The following is a 24,869-nucleotide window of genomic DNA, read 5'->3' as shown; positions in this document are numbered from 1 at the left end:
AAATTCTCAGACTATTAAACAGAAACAAGGGAATTTTGAGCCATAATACAAGCAATGACAGAATTCCAGGGGTAAGGAACAAAATATCTATCCTGTGGTGAAAACTTCTAATCAAGGTTAAAGTTTCTTAAAATCGAAAGTTTCAAACAAAGAAGTAAAACCCAGACATCACTGTGTTTCTATGCACTGGTTGGAAAGTCTTTCAGAGAGCCCCCAGACATCATCCTGGAGCAAAAGCAATTCACTAGACACAGTCTTTCCAACAAATGGTGCAGAACTGGACATGCATGTGCAAAATAATATATCTAAATACCCACCTTCTGCCCTTCGCACAAAATTAACTCAAGTGGATAATTGACCTAGATGTGATATACAACACTATAAAATTCCACGAAGTTGCAACAGAGAAGAAAATGTAGGTGACCCTGGGTCTGTGAATGACACATAGATATCAAGGCCCAATCCATGGAAGGAAAAACAAAAGAGTGGGATTTGATTAATGTTAAAACTTCAGATCTACAAAAAACATTATTAATATGATGAAAAGACAAACCACAAACTGGCAAAAAATCTTTATAAAGACAGCTGTCTGAAGAAGGTCTAGTATCCCACAATTTTTTTAAAGATTTATTCCATTTTATTACAAAGTCAGATATACAGAGAGGAGAGGATTCACTCCCCAAGTGACTGCAACGGCCAGTGCTACGCCGGTCCGAAGCCAGGAACCTGGAACCTCTTCTGGGTCACCCACACGGGTGCAGGGTCCCAAGGCTTTGGGCCGTCCTCAACTGCTTTCCCAGGCCACAAGCAGGGAGCTGGATGGGAAGTGGAGCTGCTGGGATTAGAACCGGCGCCCATATGGGATCCCGGGGCTTTCAAGGCGAGGACTTTAACCACTAGGCCATGCCGCTGGGCCCCCAGATTTTTTTTTTTAAAGATTTATTTATTTTATTACAAAGTCAGATATACAGAGAGGAGGAGAGACAGAGAGGAAGATCTTCTGTCCCATGATTCACTCCCCAAGTGAGCTGCAACGGCCGGTGCGCGAAGCCAGGAATCAGGAACCAAAGGCTCCAAAGGCTGGCTTATATATGGGTCGGTAATGGAACGGGGTGGACAGGGCAGGGCCGAGCAAACCTTAGCTCACAAGCAAAATTGGAAATCAGGATGGAGCACAAGTCATGCCAAGCAAGAAACTTACACCTACTGGTCTGCATGAGCCAGGGATGCTAGGCTACAGCATCTAAGGCAAAGGCCAAGACAGGTGAGGGACTTTGCAAGCCGAATCAGAGCAACCACTGGCATGCGCGCAATCTTTGGCTGGAACCAGACACAGCTGGGGAGCTAAGAGGACACCCTGACTGGGTTGGGGGTCCCACTGAGGAGCGCAGGAGCTGGAGTGGGGGCTGCATTCTGGTCTGAGTATGGCTGCAGTCTCTCTTGGCACAAATGTGGATTGGGACTGGACGCACCAAGTCGGGCTAGACTCCAGCACCATCTGGTGCTCGTGAAAACCAGGGTAGATGTAGAACAGACTAGGCTAGGTCTCTGCCCCTACTGTGCCATGTGTGAGCAGTGTCTGGGTATGGATGAGCCTTGGCTAGGCTGAAACATCCAACAGCAAGAACCAGATTGGGTTGAAGGCCAGCCAGGAAAGGCCACTGTTCCTGCTAGAACAGAAGGTGGACCGAGTAGGGCTGGCTCACAGATCCACCAATATGTGTTAAATCTGGCATTGGGAGAGGTTCTGATGGAGGGGCCTGGGCAACTCCTCTGGCAGGACACAGACCTGGGGCAGGTAAACGCAAGAAGCATGATAGGAAACAGCCCAGACCAGGCCAGGGAAAGGTACCACCGGCATACATTTGGCATAGGTTGGGTGTGTACCAGGCTGAACCAGTTCACATCACCGCTGGCGAATCTGAGCACCAGAACAGAGTGTGGGTTGAGCCAGGTATGGTCGCAACACATACCAATACACATTACAGCTGGGATAGGGTACAAGCTGGGCTGGTCTAGACTGTGACCGCCAGCAGCTGGAATGGGGGTGGGCTGGGCCAGGCCAGGCTACAACACCCACTAGCAATCGCTAAGGTGAGGCGGGCCATGCCAGACTGGGATGCAGCGCTAGTCAGAACCAGGGAGGGAGGGGACAGAACCAGCAGGGGGAATGTGGAGGGCCCCCCTGCTGGAACATTTCGCCAACTGGAGAGCATGAGCTGGGATGGGGGCAGACCAGACTAAGCAGGGTTACAACACCTGTGGGTCTCAGGCGAGCCAGATCAGGGAAGAGCCAGACTTGCTTGACTGTCCCTACTAGTGCAAACATAAAGCAGAATGGGTGAGGGTTTGTTGGGCTTTGTCACAGTATCAGATAGCACAAGCTGGCACCAGTGGCTAATCTGTCAACTTAACTACCTAACCATCCGGAAAGTGCATGATCTGGGAGTGGGAGTGGCTTGGAAGGGCAATAGTGGTCACCTCCCTCTTGGGTTACCACTCCCACTGGAGAGCATGAAAACCAGGACTGGGGCAGGGGTGGCTAGACAAAAGGGCACCCACCAGCATGTGTGCAGCCTGGATAGTGGAGCTGGTTGAGTTGAATTAGGATGCCCATTGATATGTATGAGAGCTGAATGGAATGTGGAACAGACTGGACTAGTCTGCTGTACATACCTGCAAGCATGGGAACCAGGGCAGGGGGCGGGCCTGGTGGGGGTTATTGTGGGTCACTCCGACTAGGCTGCAGCTTCCACTAGTTTATGTGAGGGCCGAGTATGTACTGGTCAGGATCAGGCTGGACTGCAACACTCTTTGGTTCCAGTGGAAGACAGGGCTGGAAACAGAACCAACCCAGCAATTGTGACCACCAACTGATTGGGGCGATGGACTGTGTCGAGGCCTGTACTGGCAAGTACACACAAAAATCTGGCCTGAGATCACCTCAGACAAAGTTTCTTTGGGGATCTCCCCAATCAAACTGCCGGATTCAGAACCCTAAACATGAAGACAAGTGCAGGTTCCATGGTCTGCCATGGAGTACAAATGCCGGAGACAAGCCTCCTCCGAGGCTCAGATGGAGCAGTGGACAGCACAATCAGTGAAAAACTGGGCAAACGAGACTCTAATGTGGACTATGTCAAACAGTGGACTCTGCAGCAACTTCATCATGCTTTGAATGGCGAGACTGGCAACAATTCATAACTGGTGAACTATCAAAACCACTTCAGCAACACCCTCGGAGCATGCCCCACATCGGGGACCTGGGATGGGTGGGAGGCTGGCTGGGGCTTCTTCCTTTATCTCCCCATTTACTCCAGATACAGGAAAAAGAAGAGGATGTGGAAAGAACAGTCTTACCCACTTTCCTGTAGCACTTGAACCTTTGTGCCCTAATTAACCATGTAAAGATTATCAAACATAAAGAAAAATAAATTAATTAATTTTTAAAAAATCCTCTTAAGATGGAAATTACACGTGTCTGCTATGGACAGAAGCAGCCTAAACAGTCTTATGAAAATAAACACATAGGCTAAAACCTAATTAGACTATCAGAATCTTTTTATCATAAACTAATTCCCCTCCTTACATTTTCAGTTTTGAAAAAGAACATTAGACTTTTTCTATTAGCTAGGTCAGAAATTTCAGAATTTAGCTTCTCCTGGATCCAGTTCCACGGCAACCACTACTGGAGAGTTCATGAGAGGTATGCCTGGTCTCCACAGCCTAGGCCAATAGCTCCATGTAGGCCTGTGACAGCTCACAGTGAGTACAGCAGGCTGCAGGCCTGAGGCTCTCACCAACTTCCCACAACACAGCTCGCGGTGGCCACTACCTCCTCACCCACCCGTGCAAACTGAAGATTTTGTTCTCTTCTTGCTCCTCAGAACAAGTCACTCAACACGTAACCGGTACCCACTCTTGTACCCTGCACCAAGTGCTGTGACTTGCTGTTTCTCTTTGAATCAAAACACGGCTCTGCTGTGCAAGCTGATGATTGAGTGCTGCATCTATCCAAGTGGTAGTCATATCTTATAAGAAAACCTTCACTGAACTCCAAACCTCTGCTTTTCCAAGCCATCAAACTTTGCTTTATTCAATGCCCAAAATCCTGTTTCCCCCTGAAACTTCAGCTTCTCAGGTGATTCAATTCCTAAAGCACCTGATGAACAGCAGGACAAAATTCCTTGGTCAGACGCCTTGCTGAGGCGTTGTGCAGCACTCAGAGCACTAGTCACTAGTCACTAGCACTAGTCACATGGCTCAGCCATCACCCTCAGCAGCTCGCTCAGCGCTGCCCGGGAAACATGCAGCAGTGCTTGCTGGTTTAACGCTCGTTTCATTTCCAAGTTTCCTAAGAATTCAAACTTCATCAACATGTAAAATAACCAGAATTTTTCAGGAGGTAAGTTAGAATGTCTTAACAGTTATATGTAAATCCGTAAAAGTTTCTTCTTCAAAGGAATAGCTGTTCAGCGTCATGTGAGGAGAGCTGGCATCAACTGAACCGTGCGTCTGCTGCCTCTGCAGAACTCAGCCCGCAGCAGTGTAACAAACTAACTGGCAAAGCTCACCCGTCACAGGATCTGTGACAGAGAAACCCACCCACGAAAATTCCCTCTCCTGGGGAATAAGCTAAGACCACAAACTATGTTTACAGGGGCTATTCACTAACACTTCAATGGTGAAAAGCTACTATTCATTGACAATCAAATTCAGTGTCCTAAAAAATAGTGACTTAATACCAAGGAAAATCAAACTTCCATTAATGATTCCAAGTATTACTTTTCCTCCAATTCAGCAGCGCAAGACATGCATTTCAGAATGACAAAAGTCTCAGTGCAAGCGGATACAGCCTAAGACAACACTAGTGTTACCTTAGAGGTATATGATTACTGAGGAACATCTCAGCCGTGTTAATCAACTCCGACGTGCTCTCATGTGTGGGGTCAACCATGAAAACCTGTGGAGAGAAGGCCAGTGAATCAGCAGACGGAGGATCCTCCTCTCTGGCCCTCTTCCCTCCGTATATCTGACTTTCCAATAAAAATGAAATAAAACAAAACAAAAAAACACAAGGATCACAGCCTGGGAGAGCAGAAGCAGATGGCTTAAGACCTTGGGCTCCTGAACGAACCCATGCAGAAGACCCAGAAAGAAGCTCCAGGCTCCTGACTTCAGATCTGCTCAGCTCCCGCCTTGCACCCATTTGAGGAACAAACCAGCAAACGAAACACCTTCTGTCTCTTCTCTCTTTGTAAAATCTACCCCTCAAATTAAAAAAGAGAGAGAGAGAGAGACAGAACAAAAAAAAAAAAACCACATTTTTCAGACAGCACATTCTAATCCCTAATTCAAGGATGAGGAGTACCTGTTCACAAGCTTGTTGGAGAATGCCACACTACTATGATGGCTCACAGCCCTATAAGTGAATGAAACATGCCAAAGGCTTCCACCGTGAATACAGAGCACATGTGGTCATCGCAGGGGGGGAAGCAGGTGGTCCACAAGCACACACCCTGCACAGGACACTAAGGTAGGGAAGGCCAGGGAGAGGGCTCAGAGCTAAGGCAGGAAGGGGCAGCTTCCTTACCATGTTATGCAAGTTCCTTCGGATCTGCCGGATAACGCCAGGAAACGTGGGTCGAAGCAACTCTTGTAGGTTAGAAGGCCATGAACTGTATCTGCTATCAAGCTCCAGGTTGTTAACCCACTAGACAAAACAACGCAACATGGGGCACACACTTTAGTCATCTGTCATTGAAATGTACAGTAACAAACATTTTAAATTACGTTAAGCAGAATCACATGGTTAAAGGTCATCTACAAAGATCAAGCAGAGAGACAAGTGACTAAAACTACGCAATAGGTGAAGATATTTACAACCACCAAAACCTGCATAAGACATATTAATTTAAAAACTCAAGTCCTTGAGACCAGCACAGTGAGTCAATAGACTAATCTTTGACTTGTAGTACTGGTAACCCTTATGGGCGCCAATTCTAGTCCCGTTCTGTAACTCTGTTTTTGAAAGAAAAATTAAGTTAAATCTTTCAATTTTTCAAAAAAAGGAAACTTGATGAAAGAGATTCTGAGGGAATACTGGATTAAACAAATCTTTATATTATTTTGTAGGGAACAAAAAGATAAAGTAACAGGGGAGTCGAGGTGGAGGGACTGCACATCACCTTGTAATAAAGAATGACTAGCAAGCAAGAAGCAGAACTACAGAGGGGCATAAACAGGGGTTTGTCACATGGAGCATCTTATCCCCCTCCAAAAATTGATCTCACACAAAACGGTCAAGTGCTAACACTAATGTTAATCATTTCTAAGTATGGTGAGGTGATGTGTCACATGGTTGTGACTTTTTTTTTTAACAGTAACCTAAACATACTTATGTATCATAATTAAGAGCATCTTTAACGGAAGACAAATGACACAGCATGGTTTGTCAAAGCACACAGAGAGGGTCTGACCAAGTAAGAGTTCAACAGTGATCATCTACATTCTCCTTCAATGCAATTCCTCTACCCGAAGTACAATGCAGAACCCAGGTCTGGGTGCGTACGGAGTGCTGCCACATCAACTCTGTCCAATATGACCCCCAGTCTCTCTGACAGCTGACAGACAGACACTGAGGATCATATAGCAGGCAAGAACTAAAAGTTCCATAAAGACAGTTAATTAAAAACCCATAATGTTAAACATAGCTTTAATCTATACATGTTGTCACAAAAAGCACACAAGGCCTGTATGCAACTGAGAAAACACAAAAGAAACACTCCGTCGCAGGATGTTCAGCTGAGACCTGGAGCATCACGACTGCCCTAACCACATCACCCTCAACAGCTCGACTCTGTGGAACATTCAAGCATCCATGATACGTACACAGTATCTGGTTGTGAACCTTCCGACCACAATGAAAGAATGAAATAATGAAATCCCCAAGAAAAAATAATTGGAAAACCGTACAGAAGATCCCAGAGCGGAAAGCCCCTGGCTGGCACAGCTAACTCACGGCAATGGCAGGACTCCTGATGTCTACTGCGTAGTCGGACTCGGACTGCTGGATGTTCAGCTTCAAAATCTTGTGCAGAGAATGCCCCTCTATTCCCAGCCTGTGCAGGCCCTCCATCACTCGAGCTTCGTTCCTCAAGGTATCAAAAAGACTGGGGGAAAACAAACAGGTGTTCAGTAGGATAAACAATCCTTGCTGTGAAAAACGTCCACTCAGTTCAAACTCAATGCTAAATCAGATAAGCAGGGAAATCAAAACCAGAAGTTAGCCTTTGCTTTATCCCATCAAAACACACTGAACAAAGTAGCTAGGACCTGCTCACCAACGCCTACCAATGAATGCACAAAGTATCTCCAAGTTTAAACATTTAGCACAGGATGGCATAACCATAACTTTGTTACTACAAGTCTCTAAAAACAATATTAATCTGGGTCAAGCGCAATAGCATACTGGTTAAAGTCCTCGTCTTGCACACGCCCAGGATCCCATATGGGCGCAGGTGCCAATCCCGGCAGCACCTCTTCCCATCCAGCTCCCTGCTTGTGGCCTGGGAAAGCAGCTGAGGACGGCCCAAAGCCTTGGGACCCTGCACCCGCATGGGAGACCCGGAAGAGCTCCTGGCTCCTGGCTTTGGATTGGCTCAGCTCCAGCCGTTGCGGCCGCTTGAAAAGTGAACCATAGGACAGAAGCTCTTCCTCTCTGTATGTCTGCCTTTCCAATAAAAATAAATAAATAAATAAATAAATAAAAACACAATATTAATCTGTATTGCTTCTTTTAACTGCATATGAAGCTACAAGTACTTGAAAATGAATTTTAATAAATCAGCAAAAGATGTTACAGGATATAGGATTCAATATCAGTGTCAATCTACAGAGACACTATGTAACATATATGTAAACCGCAGGAAAAAGAATTCAGCTTACTTAGGTGTTTGCCTGGGATGTAGAAAACAAGGACAGGAGCATGAAATGCATCAGGAGGTAAAATTTGGTTTCTTAATATCCATTAGTGGAAAGTATTTACATGGAACAAGCACAAAGTCCACAGGCTCTGAAATATGTGTGTATATGTATAGAGACACAATCTTACAGTAACCATGTCTGTTTTTACTAACTTGTCACTGGCATGTTAATGCAATTACGCATATAACAGCAAACAGAACTGAAGTGAAGTTATCCTACAGTGTACATGGCTTGTTCGGAAGCAGCAGCACTTCCTGTTATCTTTATTCTGATGTAGCCAGTGCCAACCGTGCCAATTTAATTATAAACACAAAAGCAGAATTCTGTGGGACTGCCCATTCAGGGGTAATGAAGATAAAATAGAGCAAGTATATCTTGAACTGCATTTGGATAACCAAAAGGGTGGGCACGCAATGATACTTGGGGGCAGAAGGCCTTTTGGGACATGACATATGGCATTGTAAATAACGTTCCTTTAGGCCTGGTATGATAGCTCACTGGCTAAGGTCCTCACCCTGCCTGCACCAGGATCCCATATGGGCACCGGTGAGCACTCTGGCTGCCCCACTTCCCATCCAGCTCCCTGCTTATGGCCTAGCAGGGTGATCAAGAACGGCCCAAAGTCTTGGGAACCTGCACCCACATGAGAGATCCAATTGAGGCTTCTGGCACCTGGCTTCAAGTCTGGCCAGTTGTGGCCACCTGGGGAGTGAATCAGCGGATGGAAGATTTTTCTTCCTGTCTCTCCTTCTGTTTGTAAATCTGCCTAATCAATAAAAATAAATAAATAGGCCTCCACTACTTGGACTGCAGATGCCCGACAGCCTGCTCTCTTCTCCCTTTCTACGATGAACAGGGCATCCCTGAAACACACTGCGAGCTTGAGTGAACACTGTGACAGCGAACAGCAACACTCACACTGTTCAGCCAACCTTCACACACACACACAGTGGGGCCTGGCAAGCCACTAGGCTTTACATCTGCCTTAGGAACAGTGACCTGCACATGCCACAAGGGGTTATATGTTACAAAGAATAGATACATCACCCATACCTGAATATGTCCTGTGTATCTAAATCAATGTGAAGTCCATTGATGAAAATAGCTGAGTCTCCAGGATGTATGCCTAAAGTCCCCTTAAAATACTGAAACATAAAAGAAGTAATATATTAAAAAACAAAGAGAGGGCCCAGCATGATAGTGCAGTGGTTAATGTCCTCGCCTTGAATGCACCGGGATCCCATATGGGTACCAGTTCTAATCCCGGCAGCCCCTCTTCCCATCCAGCTCCCTGCTTGTGACCTGGGAAAGCAGTTGAGGACAGCCCAAAGCCTTGGGACCCTGCACCCGTGTGGGAGACCCAGAAGAGCTCCTGGCTCCTGGCTTTGGATTGGCTCAGTACCAGCCGTTGCAGTGAACCATCAGACAGAAGATCTTCCTCTCTGTCTCTCCTCCTCTGTATGTCTGCCTTTCCAATAAAAATAAAAACAAATCTTAACAACAACAACAACAAAAAAGCAAAGAGAAAACATTTTCCAAAACCGCAGTATTTCTGGACTTTATTAGGTCCCAGTGTGGGAGCCTAGCAACTAAAGTCCTTGTTTTGCATGTGCCAGAATCCCATATGCGTGCTGGTTCTAATCCCAGAGGCTCTACTGTGGCCTGGGAAAGCAGCAGGACGGCACAAAGCCTTGGGACCCTGCACTCCAGTAAGAGACCCGGAGGAGGCTCCTGGTTCTTGGTTTCAGATTGGCTCAGCTCTGGCTGTTGTGACCACTTGGGGAGTGAATCAACGGGCAGATCTTTGTCTTTCCTCCTCTCTGCAGTATACCTGACTTTCCAATGAAAATAAATAAATCTTTAAAAAAAAATCTTGACAACCTGAGGTGGACTCATATTTCCTTCTTTGTACTTGCACACACTTCTTAGCACCTAACTGAACTGAGTAAGACTGCCAGTTTAACAGGGCATACAGCTCCTGTTTCTTTCCAACCTCTGTCAGCTTCATCATGATCGTTGTAACTGCTTCCTAATGTAGGTACGGGTATCAGAAGAAGCATCTGAACCCGGTGCAATGGCTCTACTGGCTAATTGTCCCCTGCAAGTGCTGGAATCCCATATGGCATCATTTGTGTCCTGGTTGTTCCACTGCCATTCTACCTCTCTGCTTGTGGCCTGAGGAATCAGTGGAAGATGGCTGAAAGCCTTGGGGCCCTGCGTGCTTATGGGGGGCCTGGAAGCAGCTCCTGGTTCTTGGTTTCTGGCTTCAGATTGGCTCAGCTCTAGCCACTGTGCCACTTGGGGAGTGAATCAGCTGACAGAAGATCTTTGCCTCTCCTTCTGTCTGTAAATGTGCCTCTCCAATAAAATTATTTTAAAACCAAAACAAACAAAAGAACTAAAGAAAAATCTTACAGCTACCAAACTTCATGAAAGTATAGAAAAATGGTGGACCACATAGTGGCACAGGAGGGTCATCTTCTGCCTGCAGCATCAGCAGCTTAATTCTCAGGTGATCCAGCTCCAAGCTAACAGCCTAATGTAAGACAACTGATTGGATACCATTTGCATGAAAACAACTGTATATTAAAAAAAGGTGTTTCCCCCACTCCCCTCCCAGCCCCCTGCCCCAAAGGCAGGGAAACAAGAGCTAACAGACCAAGGAAAGGAAGTCTCCCTCTTACTGTTGAAATGTAAATGCCTCAAACCCTCCTTCCTGATGCCTAGGTGACCCTCAGTCTTGAAAAGTCTAAAAAAAAAAAAAAAAAGAAAAGAAAAAAGAAAAGTCTAATGTTGTTAATAACTTTAGGCTACTGACCATCAGCCAGTAGTCCACACACGTTATCACACGCTCCCATCGCTGCTGGACAGCGAACAGCCTAGAAAGCAGCAGCAGATGGCCCAAGTCCACGGGTGCACCCACGTGGGAGACCTGGCAGCAGCTCCTGGCTCTTGGCTTTGGACAGGCCCAGTTGTGGGCTGTGGCCATTTAGGGAGTAAGTCAGCAGATGGTTGTAGTCCCTCTGTCTCTCCTTCTCTCTCTATTGTAACTCTTTCAAATCAAAATAATATAATCTTTTAAAAAAATAAACAAAACAAAATAAAAATTACCTAGCAAAGAGGAATCAAGGTGAAGAACTGCAAAAAAATCTAGAAACTTTTCTAAAACTAAATAAAACGTTTCTCCACATTTAAGACACACATCAGTTATCCAACAGTACAGAGACTTTCGTCTTCCAATGAGCATGTGTAGGAGGACATTGTGACCCGAAAAGGTCAGTGAGCACAGGACTACAGTTGGTTGGATAATATTTGGAGGAGAACAACCAAATGGCTACCTTTTGTATACCTTATTGGATATCATCTGCATATGTATATGAGAACACCTGGTGGAATATACAAGACAAAAGGAGTTCCAAACAAGCATTAATGGTTTTGTTGATAAGCTCAGCACTTCCTCCCTTATCCTATATGACCCTCAGAGTATAGAGTCTGATGCTACTAATAAACCTCGGCTATTGACCATCAGTCAGGGGTCCACGCGTGTTATTATCGGCTCCGTGCACCAAGTCCATCGCTGCGGAACAGCGACAAGCATGTAGCAAAAAAAAGGGAAAAAAAATCCTAGATAATTCCAGACAGTAAAAACACATCTCATACAAAGGCTTCAGACCACTCAGCAGCCATAATTGAAGCCAAAATCCCAAGCAAAGGTAACAGTGTCTTTAAATCTTTAATGATTTCTACTCTAAATCTGGATACACAACCAAGCTTTCAATACAAGCAGAAGAGGAAAACGAATTCTCATAAAAAATGCACTGCACTGAAAGGAAAAAAAGACTCCAATAAAGGAGGTTAAAGGAGAGTATAAGGATGCATAAAAGCATAAAAAGCAACCAGCCGATACTAGAGCAGATCAAAACTGGAAAAAATCACAACATAAAATAGGAAAAAACGATAGTAAGGAGCAATGTAGGGACACGGATAGGGAAGAAGTAAAAGCCCTCATACTCAAAACAGGACGCCAAAGCACAAGCAATAAAGCTGAAAACTAGGGTGCAATCCAATTAGGGTAGAAGTCATGGTAAGAGGAACTGCCAAGAGTTGAAAGGAGGTGCCTTGGCAAAGAGTGGCACAATAGGGGTGACATACATTTAGGGAGTGCTCCTTTTCTGAAGCAAAGGGTGGCACTGTTCCGTGCTTCCAGTTGTAGTTATATTCAACTCTGATGACAAGTTAAAAGTGTGACCATTACAGAAATCTACAATGTTGCCATCTCTTACAGTTATGTTGTTCAACGCCACAGGATTAACCTCAGACATCCTCATGTATCAAGACAGATCACAGAACAAATGGTCAGTATTTTGTGCCTGTTGATACCTTTTGATTCTCTTCCACTTCTGCTCGAAGTTCTGAACTCACAGCAGTTTTTGTGATTGCCCTGAGGATCAAAAATATGATCAGTTGCTTAATGTTTGATACAAATGTCTTCATCTTCATTTTCACAATTTTGAAGAAGACTCTCTTGCTCAAGAAACTACATACACGTCATGTCCCCTCTCTAGCAGGTGTGAGTTTCATGACCGTAGGATGCGACACTGCTGGAAGGCTGATGCAGGAGCACTGAGGCAGAAGCCGTGCCCTCTTGCAGGCGCTCGCTGCCGGGTATGCACCTGTCCTCCTGTTTCCCTTCTTTACACTCACACACCGAAGGATGAGAGATAAAGGAGGCTGCAGGCTGCTGTCCAACTCAGGGAGGACGCGAAGTGTCCTTTTTAAGTACTGCATTGTGATAAACATGGATTTACTCTATGATTTGTAATCAATATAAGAGTGACTTTACAAATTAAAAAACAAATTTGTTTCCAAATATCAAGTCTGAAATCAAAACATTACATCCAGATTTCTCGAAGGGAAAAAAAAAAGAGGGGGGTATAACTATACAGAGTGGGTATAATGGCACAGCAAATTAAGCCACTGCTTGGGCCCCACACCCATCAGTCACTGATATGTCTCTCCCAATACTGCTTCCTGCCAACGCAGCACAAGCTGGGAAAGCAGTATTAGGTGGCCAGTATTTCTGATGGACCCATGACGTGCACATGGGAGACCAGAATGCAATTCTCGGCTTCTGGCTTCATCCTGGCCTAATCTTGGATATTTTAGGAATTTGATGAGTAAACCTATCGTTCAAAGATTTTTCTATATTTTATCTATTCCCTACCCTAACCTCTGTCATTCCGTGTTTCAAGTTTAAAAAACAAAAAGCAACCATTTCAATTAACTCCTAATAAATTTTTTAAGCCATTTTGCCATGCATTTGTGACATGTAAAGAAACATGACAGAATCAAAAGTGATGTTACAAAGTTCAAAAGTGATGTTACAAAGCTAGGACTCTAGCACTCAGCTGTCTCATCAAAATTCAGCACCTGCATCCTGAAGGAGCAAAGTCCCATCATCCGAGCCAGACTCTAGATGGGTTACATTGGCAAATTCGGTATGCCGCCGAGTTATTAAAGTCAAGACTGTCCTTCTCATCCTACTGACTGGCATGGTGAGATAAGGAGACATCATTTAAATACAGAGATCACACATCCAGTAACTGGCAGTAACAAGAACCAACTAGGACCATCCTCCACACACCAGGCTTGCCCTCTCAGGAGAACACTAGTGGAGGGAACAAGGTGCTGTTTATTAGCACTTTCATATTTCACTTACCTCGTTTGGCATGTAAACACAAAGGTAAATGGGTACTATATTAAAGAAAAGAAGAGATTGAAACCTTGGTATTACCTGGCTTTCGTAGGGAAATTTTGACTAAGATCCTTCATAACCACTAAAGCTAATTCAACAGGAGCAGCCAAGATTCGAGCAGCAGTCTGGAAACTCAGATCTGTAAAATGTCAAATAAAATGTAGAGCATTATTCACCTAATGCAATGAAAACCAGAAACAAATTCACATTCATTTATCATCATTTTCATGGTAACGAAAGCAGCTGTTCTGATCCAGGAGGCCACTCTCCTGAGGTTTAGGGCTACCAGGACGGGGCAACATGGGGCTCAGCCCCGTGACAAACAAAATCATTCTGATGACAGGAGACAAGCTGGCCTGAGTCCACACCTAAATATTCTTACCACTTCTCAAAGTGGTGTGGAAAATGACAGAGGAGATGAACCATGCAGGAAACAGCCCTTGGGGGGCACTCAATATGCATTAAAATTCATCCTGTTGGTGTCACTGTATTGATAAATTAATATTTTATTTTGCAAAATTGATTCATGCTTCCAAACAGGGTGTTCATGGAGCGAATCATCACACTTCATTTTATGCACCAACAGCTGATACGTGGTAAAGAGAATTTTTTTCTTTTAAAGATTTATTTATATTATAAAGTCAGATATACAGAGAGAAGGAGAGACAGAGAGGAAGATCTTCCGTCCGACGATTCACTCCCCAAGTGAGCTGCAACTGCCAGTGCGCGCCGATCCGAAGCCGGGAACCTGGAACCTCTTCCAGGTCTCCCACGTGGGTGCAGGGTCCCAATGCACTGGGTCATCCTCGACTGCTTTCCCAGGCCACAAGCAGGGAGCTGGATGGGAAGTGGAGCTGCCGGAATTAGAACCGGCGCCCATATGGGATCCCAGGGCGCGTTCAAGGTGAGGACTTTAGCCGCTAGGCCATGCCACCGGGCCCAAATGGTTAGGCTTATTAACCACACTTGTCATTAAGGACAATTTTTAGGGAGCTGATTATGCAGAATTTCCAGTAATGCTCCAAATATTATTCAAAATTTTTAAAAACAATTCTCTTTGGGCCCAGCGGTGTGGCCTAGCAGCTAAGATCCTCGCCTTGAACGCCCTGGGATCCCATATGGGCACCGGTTCTAATCCCGGCAGCTCCACTTCCCATCCAGCTCTCAGCTTGTGGCCTGGGAAAGCAGTCGAGGATGCCCAATGCTTTAGGACCCTGCACCCATGTGGGAGACCTGGAAGAGGTTCCAGGTTCCTGGCTTCAGATCGGCACAGCACTGGCCATTGCGCTCACTTGGGGAGTGAATCATCAGACGGAATATCTTCCTCCCTGTCTCTCCTCCTCTCTGTATATCTGACTTTGCAATGAAAATAAATCTTACCAAAAAAAAAAAAGACTAACCATTTGATCTGAAATTTATAAGGAATACAGGAAAGTACCAAATACAAACAGGTTATTACATTAGGAAAATGTACCAGAGTTCCTAAGAAATCAAAATTTGTAAGAATAACACTAAGCTATCTCTTGACTTTTTTCACATTTCCCACTGGATAATGGAATTTCCAAATACTTGTTTGGAACACATGGAAAAGCAACTGAGAAGCTAGAGTTTTTAAAAGGATTCATGTTGGTTTTGGTTTCTTATGAAAATATTTGCAGTTCAGTTAAGAAAAGTGAACTAAATTAGGATGCTAATGTGTTTATGAATTGAAATAAAAATGATATTTCACTAAAAACACACACAAAAAAATGGAAATCATTGCAGAGTACCCATGGTTTAATTTTAGATTTTATTCACTTCACAGATCCCCATTTATTAAACCATTCCTGAAGTACCGCAATAAAACATTACAGTACGCACTAACACAATCGGCAGAGGACAAATCAAGCCCAAATTGTTTTCCCTCATTTCTATTTCTAAAATATGACATTAACACTTTCAGGAGCACAGGTAGGGAGGGAGAAATCTATGGAGGAGAAAGCAGATACGTTCTAGCACACTATCAGGCCCTTAACACTCTACTGATACACAACTAAAGAAATGTACACAATTGCGATGGGGTGCCATGGTGTTATGGTTAGCACTCTGGACTCTGAAATGCACACATACAGGAACACGAAGACACTGAGAAGTATTCAGTGCTACAAGCCTGAGACAGAAAATCCTGGCACTCATGTGCTACTCTTCCCTAGCAATACCAGCGCAGACAAATCTAATGACAGTAAATGATGTCTTTAAAATCTGTAATATCCGTGATTAGATACAGTTAAATTCAAATACTACATTTCTCAGAACCACAAACATTGACCCAAAAGCAGATGAACGATGTCTCTGCGCTGATTACCTTGCAGCTGCCAGACTTTTAAAGGCGCCATTTCATTGGTGCTCTCCACTAGATGCTTTCTGAGTTCCTTCAACTGCACTGACAGATCAGGGTGCAGATCTCTGAAAGAAACAGTCAATTAGACTCAGCTGTCCCACTGCTACGAATATACCCAAAAGAAATTTAAACTACACAGGAGAAGTGGATCTATAATCTTATATTTACAGCAGCGCAATTTACAATAACAAAGTCATGTAAACAACCCAGATGCCAATCCAAGGAGGAGTGGTTAAAGAAACTGTGATCTACTCCATGGAATAATACTCAGCTATTAAAAAGAATGAAAATCATACAATTTGCAACTAGATAGTCCCAACTAGAGACCATTATGCTCAGTGAAATAAGTCAATCACAAAAAAGAGAAATACCATATGTCTTCTCCAATATAAGGAATCCAACATGAAAATTGGAATGTATAGAGGTGGAGTAATGGAGACTACCACATCCAGATGTGAAGACACAATGCAACATACATATCTGCTTCCAAGCAAAAGATGGACTCCCAACGAAAGTGTTGGATATACATAGACATTGGGATGATGGACTGTCTGACATTGTATGTCGGGGCACACTAAAACAGCACACTGGTGGAAATGTGACTACTTATGAAGAGTTGTGACATTATGGGAAAGAAAATCAATCAGGGGTCGGAAATTGGAAGGAGGGGAATTCCAAACTATACAGAATTACAGACTAAATTTCAAAAATAAAAATAAAAAATAAAAAGTCAATTAGCTCTTTCCACTATTTGTTCTTTCCCAAAGCAAACTTAAAAGGAAGCTGGCAACAACTCTAACTTCCCTTGTCTAATCCTAGGATAAAAGATAAATTAGTTACTGGGCAATATGATGGCTAGCCTGGTTAATCCTCTACCAGCAAATGCCAACAAGTGTTATGGGCACTGGCTTTTGTCCTGGCTGCTCCACTTCCCATCCAGCCACCTGCTTATAACCTGGGAGGGCAGCTGAGGATGGCCCAAGAGCTGGAGGTCCTGAATCCATAGGAAACAGGTTCCTGGCTCCTGGCTTTAGAGTGGCTCAGCTCCATCCGGGAAGGCCATTTGGGGAGTAAACTGAGGTATGAAAGAGATTTCTTTCTCTGTTTACCTTCTCTCTTTGTATTTTGTTTTCCAATAAAAATAATTAAATATTTGAAAGGCAAAAGATCACTACAGCGGTGATGCCAGTAAGAGGAAAAGTATGGTGATAACAAGACAGAGCAGGTAACCAAGGGGATATCAACTTCCCCCCAAGGACTTCACTTGCCTATCTTTTTTAATGCTAATTTATTTTCTTTCTTAAGATTTATTTGCGGGCCTGGTAGCGTGGCCTAGCGGCTAAAGTCCTCACCTTGAAAGCCCCGGGATCCCATATGGGCGCCGGTTCTAATCCCAGTGGCTCCACTTCCCATCCAGCTCCCTGCTTGTGGCCTGGGAAAGCAGTCGAGGACGGCCCAATGCATTGGGACCCTGCACCCACGTGGGAGACCCGGAAGAGGTTCCTGGTTCCCGGCATCGTACTGGCCCAGCACTAGCCCGTTGCGGCTCACCTGGGGAGTGAATTATTGGATGGAAGATCTTCCTCTCTGTCTCTCCTCCTCTCTGTATATCTGACTTTGTAATAAAAATAAATCTTAAAAAAAAAAAAAAAAAAGATTTATTTGCTTATTTGGAAGTCAGTGTTACATGGAGAGAGGGAAGAGACAGTGAGAAAAAGAAATCACTACTCAGATGGCCAGTTAATGGGGGCCTACACATGTGGGGTCCTCCTTCACTGCGAACTGCATCAGAACTGGCACACCAGGACAGGAGTGAGCACTCCTGTGGCCTGTAGGATACTGGCACTGCAACTAGTACTTTATCAGCTATTCCACAATGCTGGCCTCATTTTTGCTTTTTAAAGGAAAGATGGCTTATGTGTGGGGAAAAAAACAGACAATGTTATTACCAGTTATCTAGAAAAAAAAAAGCAAGTATGATAGCAACAATCATTTCTGGGTGGTATATGGAAAGTACATGGAATGTAAAAACCTAAGAATAAAACTCAAAAAACTGGTACAAAAACAAGCTTATCTTTTAATCTTACATTTATCAAACTTCTAGAAGTATCCTTATTATTTTCCATAGTTTTTCGTTTCTTTTTTTTTTCTTTTATTGTAAAGGCAGATTGAGAGAGAGAAAGAGAGATCTTTCATTCAGTTTTCACTCGGCAAGTGGCGGCAAAGGCCAGAGTTGAGTTAATCTGAAGCCAAGACCCAGCAGCTTCTTCCAGGTTTTCCACACAGGTGCAGGATATGGGATCCTGGAGCAAGCAAGGTGAGGATTTAGCCATAAGGTTATCAAGCCAGACCCTCCATTGTTTGGTGAAAAGAATATTTTAAATATTCATTTACTTTTATTAGAAAGGCAGATATACAGAGAGTAGGAGAGACAGAGAGGAAGATCTTCCATCTACTGTGTCACTCCTCAAATGGCTGCAATGGCTGGAGCTGCGCCGATCCAAATGAGGAGCCAAGAGCATCCTCCGGGTCTCCCACACGGGTGCAGGGTCCTAAAACTTTGAGTCGTCCTCGACTGCTTTCCCAGGCCACAAGCAGGGAGCTGGATGGGAAGTTGGCCCTCCATGATTAGAACCATATGGGATGGGCCCGGTGGGATAGTGTAGTGCTTAAAGTCCTCACCTTGAATGTACTGGCATCCCATAATGGGCACCGGTCCTAATCCCGGCGGCCCTACTTCCCATCCAGCTCCCTGCCTGTGGCCAAGGAATGCAGTCAAGGATGACCCAAAGCCTTGGGACCCTGCACCCAAGTGAGAGACCTGGGGGAAGCTCCTGGCTCCTGGTTTTGGCTCAGCTCTGGCTTTTGCGGCCGCTTGGGGAGTGAACCATCGGACGGAATATCTTTCTCTCTGTCTCTCCTCCTCTCTGCATATCTGCCTTTCCAATAATTAATAAATAAATAAAGAGCCATATGGGATCCTGGTGCATTCAAGATGAGGACTTTAGCCGCTAGGCTACCAAACCAGGCTCAGTTTTCTGAATTTTTAACTTTTCAAAAAAAAAAAGGAGAAAAACGTTGCCAGTTCTAAAATGAATTTTTTCAGGCTAAATGCTCATAAATCTTTTAGTTACATGAATATAATTCTAGTTATTGGGTTTTATATAATCTTAAAACACAATGTACTTCATTTAAAGTTAACCAAATGGGTTATCACAGGCAGAGCTATGAAAGTTGGATGAGCTACATAGCTGGTTGGTAGATTAGTTCTGTTTTTGTAAATGCCAGGACCTCAAAATGTCTTAAATGCCACAAGCAGGAAATTAAAACATGGGCTCAACCCTTCACCATGCAGCCTACCCATTTACAGTTGCTTAATTCCAACTCTTCATGATAAAAATGTCAAAAGAGTGGGGCCAGCCTGGTGCCACAATGAACCAAGCCACATGTAGAACACCAGCAGTGCATGCATAGACTGGCTTGAGTCCTGCTGCTCTACTTCAGCCTCGCTCCAGGAAACACACAAGGAAAGCAGCAGGCAACGGTCCAAGCCTTTGGGTCCCTGGCCACCTAATGTGGGAGACTCAGATAAAGCTCCTGACTCTGCGTGGCCTAGTCCTAGTTTTTGCTGCCATCTGGGGATTGAGCCAGTACATGGAAGATCTTTTTTTTCTGTCTCTTCTCTCTTTGTAACTTTACATTTCAAATATTTAATAAATCTTTTTAAAAAATACATCCTATGTCTTGATAAACAATTTTCAAAGCACGGAAGAAATAACTACAAAAACCAATAAGACTCTTCAACTATAAAATACTTTCCGGGGGCAGAAGGGTTGTGCACCACCGTAGTCAGCATTTCATTTGGGGTACTGGTTCATTACCCAAACTGTTCCACTTCCAGTCCACCTCCCTGCCTGCCTATGGCCAGGGAAAGCAGAAGGAGATGGCCAAAGCCATGGGAATCCCACAAGAAATAACAGACTCCCAGCTCGAGTCAGATCAGCTCTGGTCACTGCAGCCATTTAGGGAATGAAACTGGGTGAAAGACTTCTCTCTCTCCTGTTTCTCCTTTTGTTGGAGTAACTCTACCACTCGGATAAAAATCAAAAAATAAACCTTAAAAAAAAAAAAAAGCCACTGCCTGCAGTACTAGCATCCCATAGGGGCACTGGTACATGTCATTGGCTGCTCCACTTCCAGTTCAGCTCCCTGCTTAATGTGGCTAGGAAACAAAAGAATATATATACATGCTTAAGATCCTTGAGCCCCTGGCACCCACATAAGACCAGGAAGTAGCTACTTGCTTTTGCCTGGCCCAGCCCAGCAACACAGTTGAAGCCGTTTTGGTGTAGTGAGCAGCAAATAAAAAATCTTTTCGGGCTCGGCAGCGTGGCCTAGTGGCTAAGGTCCTCGCCTTGATCCCATATGGCCGCTGGTTCTAATCCCGGCGGCTCCACTTCCTCTCTGTCTCTCCTCCTCTCATTGTGTCTGACTTTGTAACAAAAAAAAAAAAATAAAAAATAAATCTTTTAAAAAAAAGAATTAAAGGAAATGAAACTTTGAAAAAAAAATTTTTTTTTCAGGGCCCAGTGCAGTAGCCTAAATGGTTAAAGTTCTTGCCTTAAACATGCCAGAATCCCATGTGGGCACCAGTTCTAATCCCGGCAGCTCCACTTCCCATCCAGCTCCCTGCTTGTGGCCTGGGAAAGCAGTCGAGGACGGCCCAAAGATTTGGGACCCTGAACCTGCATGGGAGATCCAGAACGCTCCTGGTTTTGAATCAGCGCAGCTCTAGCCGTTGCAGCTGTTTAGGGAGTGAACCATGAAGATCTTCCTCTTTGTCTCTCCTACTCTCTGTATATTTGCCTTTACAATAAAAATAAACAAAATATTTTTCAAAATAAATAAATAAATGAAAATCATTTCTATCTTTCCTACTCTCTGTAACCCTCTTTTTCAAGTAAATGTTTTTAAGTTTTTTTTTTCATAAAATGTTTATGGAATTAAGGAATTTTTAAAATTCAATAGACATTTATTTTCCCTTTTCATCTAAAGCAAGTTCTGATATAATGTATTTCAATTCAACATGCATCAAAGTAATTATAGCTCTTCTACATTACCTTCAGACTATGTCTAATACAAGCCATGAGGACACTTGAACTTAAAATGCAATTTTTTCCTTCAGAAAAAGTTAAGTCAAACATTTGACTTCTCCTATTATGTCAATCAAAAAATGATACATAACTATATCCCATTAACTGAGAGTCCCAGAAGGGTCAATTGAGAACAGAAAGGCAATGACAGTATCATTCTAAAATAGCAGGCTTCCTTCCAAGGCTGGCATTACAACACTACTGGTCAGGATGCCGTTTTCTGACTCTGGCATCCAACATGGGAGCACTGGTACAGGTCCTGGCTACTCTGGTCCTGCTCAGACTTCCTGATGATGTGCCTGGGATAGCAGCAGCAGGTCACCCAGTACTTGCGCCCCTGCCTCTGACATGGGAGACCAAGACGGATCTCTGAGCTGCTGGCTTCAGCCTACCCAAGCCCAGCCATTCCAGTATCTAGGGAATGAATAGCAGATGGAAGATTTCTTTCTCTGTCTCTCATTCTGCCTTTCAAAGAAATAAATCTTCATTTTTCAGATTACATTTATGAAATGTAATAGCAAGGAGATCTGTAACTCAGACAATAGTTGGCATTAACATGCTTGGCCCGCTGGTCAAGACACCATTTGGGATGCCTTGTCCCATGAGGAAGTAACCGAGTGGGTACCTAGCTCTGTTCCCAACTCCACTTGCTGGCTACTGCACACCTGGGAAATCTGGACTGAATACCCAGAACTTAGACTCAGCCCCAAGCATAGAGCATTGTAGGCATACGGAGAGTCAATCAAAGCATGATGGGCTCATTCACTACAAGTTTAAAGAGAATAAAAGCATTTCCTGGGAATAGTGCCATAGTTAAGCCTCTGGCTGCTACATTTTTGACTCAGTTCTCTGCTGATGCACCTGGGAAAGCAGTGGGGGATGGCCCAAATGCTTGGAAGAAACCTCCGGGTTCCTACCTTCGGATCAGCTCAGTTCCGGCCACTGCAGCCATTTAGGGAGTAAACTAGTGACCAGTACATCTCTTATTCTCTCACCTCTCTCTATAAATCTGCCTTTCCAATAAAAATAAATAAATCTCAAAGAGTGATAGATTACGGGCACTTCCCAAAATACATAGGATATGCATACCTTAATTTTCCAAACAGGAACCCCTGAACTTCATCAATAGGGTCATTTTCACCGATCACCGTGGTGTTTACTTCAGTTCCTGTAAAAGCACGCCAAATGCAAGGCTAAACACTCAGGTGAGAAATTAAAATATTACTAAATAAAGTTTGAACAATGCTAAAGCAAGGCAGAATCACATGAAATTACAATACCATTTAAGAGGTTAAGCACCACAATTAGCATTTTACAATGATTCTCTGAACAAACAGAATGTGTTCTAACATTTCCTGTGTTCCAGGAATGTATCTTTTTCCCCTTAATTTTGGAAAACTTTCATTGCTAAAAATTTCAAAATTAGTAGCTATGCAAAAAATTTGCAATGTCAAAATTATGCATAATTTGCAATCCTAAATAAAATTACTGAAAAAAATAGAATCAGAGGTACTGGATTCTTTTCCATTTACTTTGCAATTCCAATCGCTTAAAATGAGCTAGAAGAAGCAAATACAACTCAAAAACTTGTGGTTGAGAAAATGAACTCAAATCCTGGAGTATTACAACAGGTAGTACAGTAAACCATTCTAAGCACAGAAAATATAAATAAAACAGTTCATTAATAATACAAGAGTTTAAGATTTCACATTAGAGTAGCAATTTAGTGGCTGTTAATCACATCAACAATAGCTACTGCTAATTAAAGTTTTGCGCAATTTCAGTGCTTAATTCATTATCTATTCCTGCCAAATACTGGAAGGGGCATATATCATTGCCTTAATTCCACAGAGGAAAAAAAATACCATTAAAGATTTGCTTAAAGTCACCCAAAAAATTTAACAGAACAAAAATTCCACATGGGTCCATTTTATTCCTAAATCTAATCCTGTCATCACAAACACAGATTCTCCTGTAACCTGTATGTAACAGAAAGAGAACACGGTGCTCTTATTTTTACAAATTCACCTTTCACCTGAGTATCATCCTTTGCTTTGTACTCAGTGCTCTTAATGGCCAATTCCACACCATAGCCAGAGAGATACACAGGTTCCTTCCTGGGATTCTGCAAGCAAACCAAGGACCCATCATTAAAACCTGGCTCGTCCCCAGGCGCAACGGGATCACATTCACATAATACATAGCAGATATTACCACAGAAAAAGTAACCACTGGCATGCGTGCGATCTATGGCTGGGAACAGGCCCGGCTGGGGAGCTAAGGAGACACCCTAGCTGGGTAGAGGATCCCAACAAGAGGCGTATGGGCTGGAATTGGGGTTGCATTCTGCTCACGATACGGTTGCAGTCTCCCTTGGCATAAGTGTGGACAGGACTGGACACACCAAGCCAGGCTAACTCCTGCTCTGGAGGACCAGGGTAGTGTGGGACGGAATAGGCTAGGTCTCAACCCCTACTGAGCCATGTGTGAGCTGTATGTGGATATGGACGAGCCGTGGCTAGGCTGAAACATCCAACAACAAGAACCAGATTCGGTTGAAGGCCAGTCAGGAAAGGCCACTGTTCCTGCTAAGACAGGAGGTGAATTGAGTAAGGCTGCTCATGGACCCCCTGGTATGCGCGAAACCTGGCTTTGGGAGATGTTCTGATGGAGGAGCCTGGGCAACTCCTCTGGCAGGACACAGACCTGGCAGGTAAGCGCAAGCAGCATGATAGGAAGCAGCCCAGAACAGGCCAGGGAAAGTATCCCACTGGCATACATTTGGCAGGGCAGACTAGGCTGAATCAGTTCACAACATCCACTGGCAAATCCAAGCACCAGAATAGTGTGGGTCAAACCAGGTTCAGTCGAGACAAAAACCAGTACACTTTACAGAATGCCATGGTGAGGTTGCCTGTGCCAGATGTGGCCGCAGCACCCAACCAGCACGCATGAGAACCAGGAAGGGAGGGGGGCAGAGCCAGCAGGGAGAATAACGGGGGTGGTGCACTTGCTGGACAGCTACTCCCATTGGAAAGCATGAGCTGGGATGGGGGCAGACCAGACTAAGCAGGGCTACAACACCTGTGGGCCTCATGTGGACTAGATCAGGGAAAAGCCAGGCTGGGCTGATTGTTCCTACTGGTGCAAACAAAATTAGAGTGGGTGAGGGTTGGTTGGGCTTAGCCGCAGCATCAGCTGGCAGAAGCTGGCACAGGGAGCTAATTCTGTCAAGTCAAACCACAGAACCACCTGGAGAGTGCATAATCCAGGATTGGGAGAGACCTGAGAGGGAAACAGTGGGCTCCTCCCTCTTGGGTTACCACTCCCACGGGAGGGCACGGAAACTAGGACAGGGGCTGGGGTGGCTAGACAGAGAGGCACTCAACAAGATCCATGATACTGGATAGTTGAGCTGGTTAGATGCAACTAGGCTTCAATACTCATTGACATGTATGAGAGCCAAATGGGATATGGGACAGACTGGACTAGTCTGCTGCACATACTGGAAAACCAGGATAGGAGGCCTGTTGGGGATTGTTGTGGGTCGCTCCAACTAGGCTGAAGCTCCCACTGGTTTGCATGAGGGCCGAGT

The 24,869-nt window shown here is 44.3% G+C and overlaps 1 protein-coding gene across 1 annotated transcript in view; it reads right to left on the bottom strand.

The window, feature by feature from the left end:
- The window catches only part of UGGT1 (UDP-glucose glycoprotein glucosyltransferase 1), an 89,285-nt gene that overhangs the window by 41,144 nt on the left and 23,272 nt on the right, over positions 1-24,869 (bottom strand). The window contains exons 7-15 of the mRNA XM_058664368.1: positions 23,303-23,399; positions 22,364-22,442; positions 16,086-16,186; positions 13,781-13,880; positions 12,367-12,427; positions 9,040-9,131; positions 7,022-7,172; positions 5,594-5,713; positions 4,878-4,963 (exon numbers count right to left, since the gene is read on the bottom strand). Coding sequence (XP_058520351.1) covers positions 4,878-4,963; positions 5,594-5,713; positions 7,022-7,172; positions 9,040-9,131; positions 12,367-12,427; positions 13,781-13,880; positions 16,086-16,186; positions 22,364-22,442; positions 23,303-23,399 — 887 coding nt within the window. The remainder of the gene's footprint in view (positions 1-4,877; positions 4,964-5,593; positions 5,714-7,021; positions 7,173-9,039; positions 9,132-12,366; positions 12,428-13,780; positions 13,881-16,085; positions 16,187-22,363; positions 22,443-23,302; positions 23,400-24,869) is intronic.

This window comes from Ochotona princeps, chromosome 5 (genome assembly GCF_030435755.1).
Source record: "Ochotona princeps isolate mOchPri1 chromosome 5, mOchPri1.hap1, whole genome shotgun sequence".
Lineage (NCBI taxonomy): Eukaryota > Metazoa > Chordata > Mammalia > Lagomorpha > Ochotonidae > Ochotona > Ochotona princeps.
The sequence above is the reverse complement of the archived record's forward strand: the minus strand, read 5'-3'. Positions and strand labels throughout refer to the sequence as shown.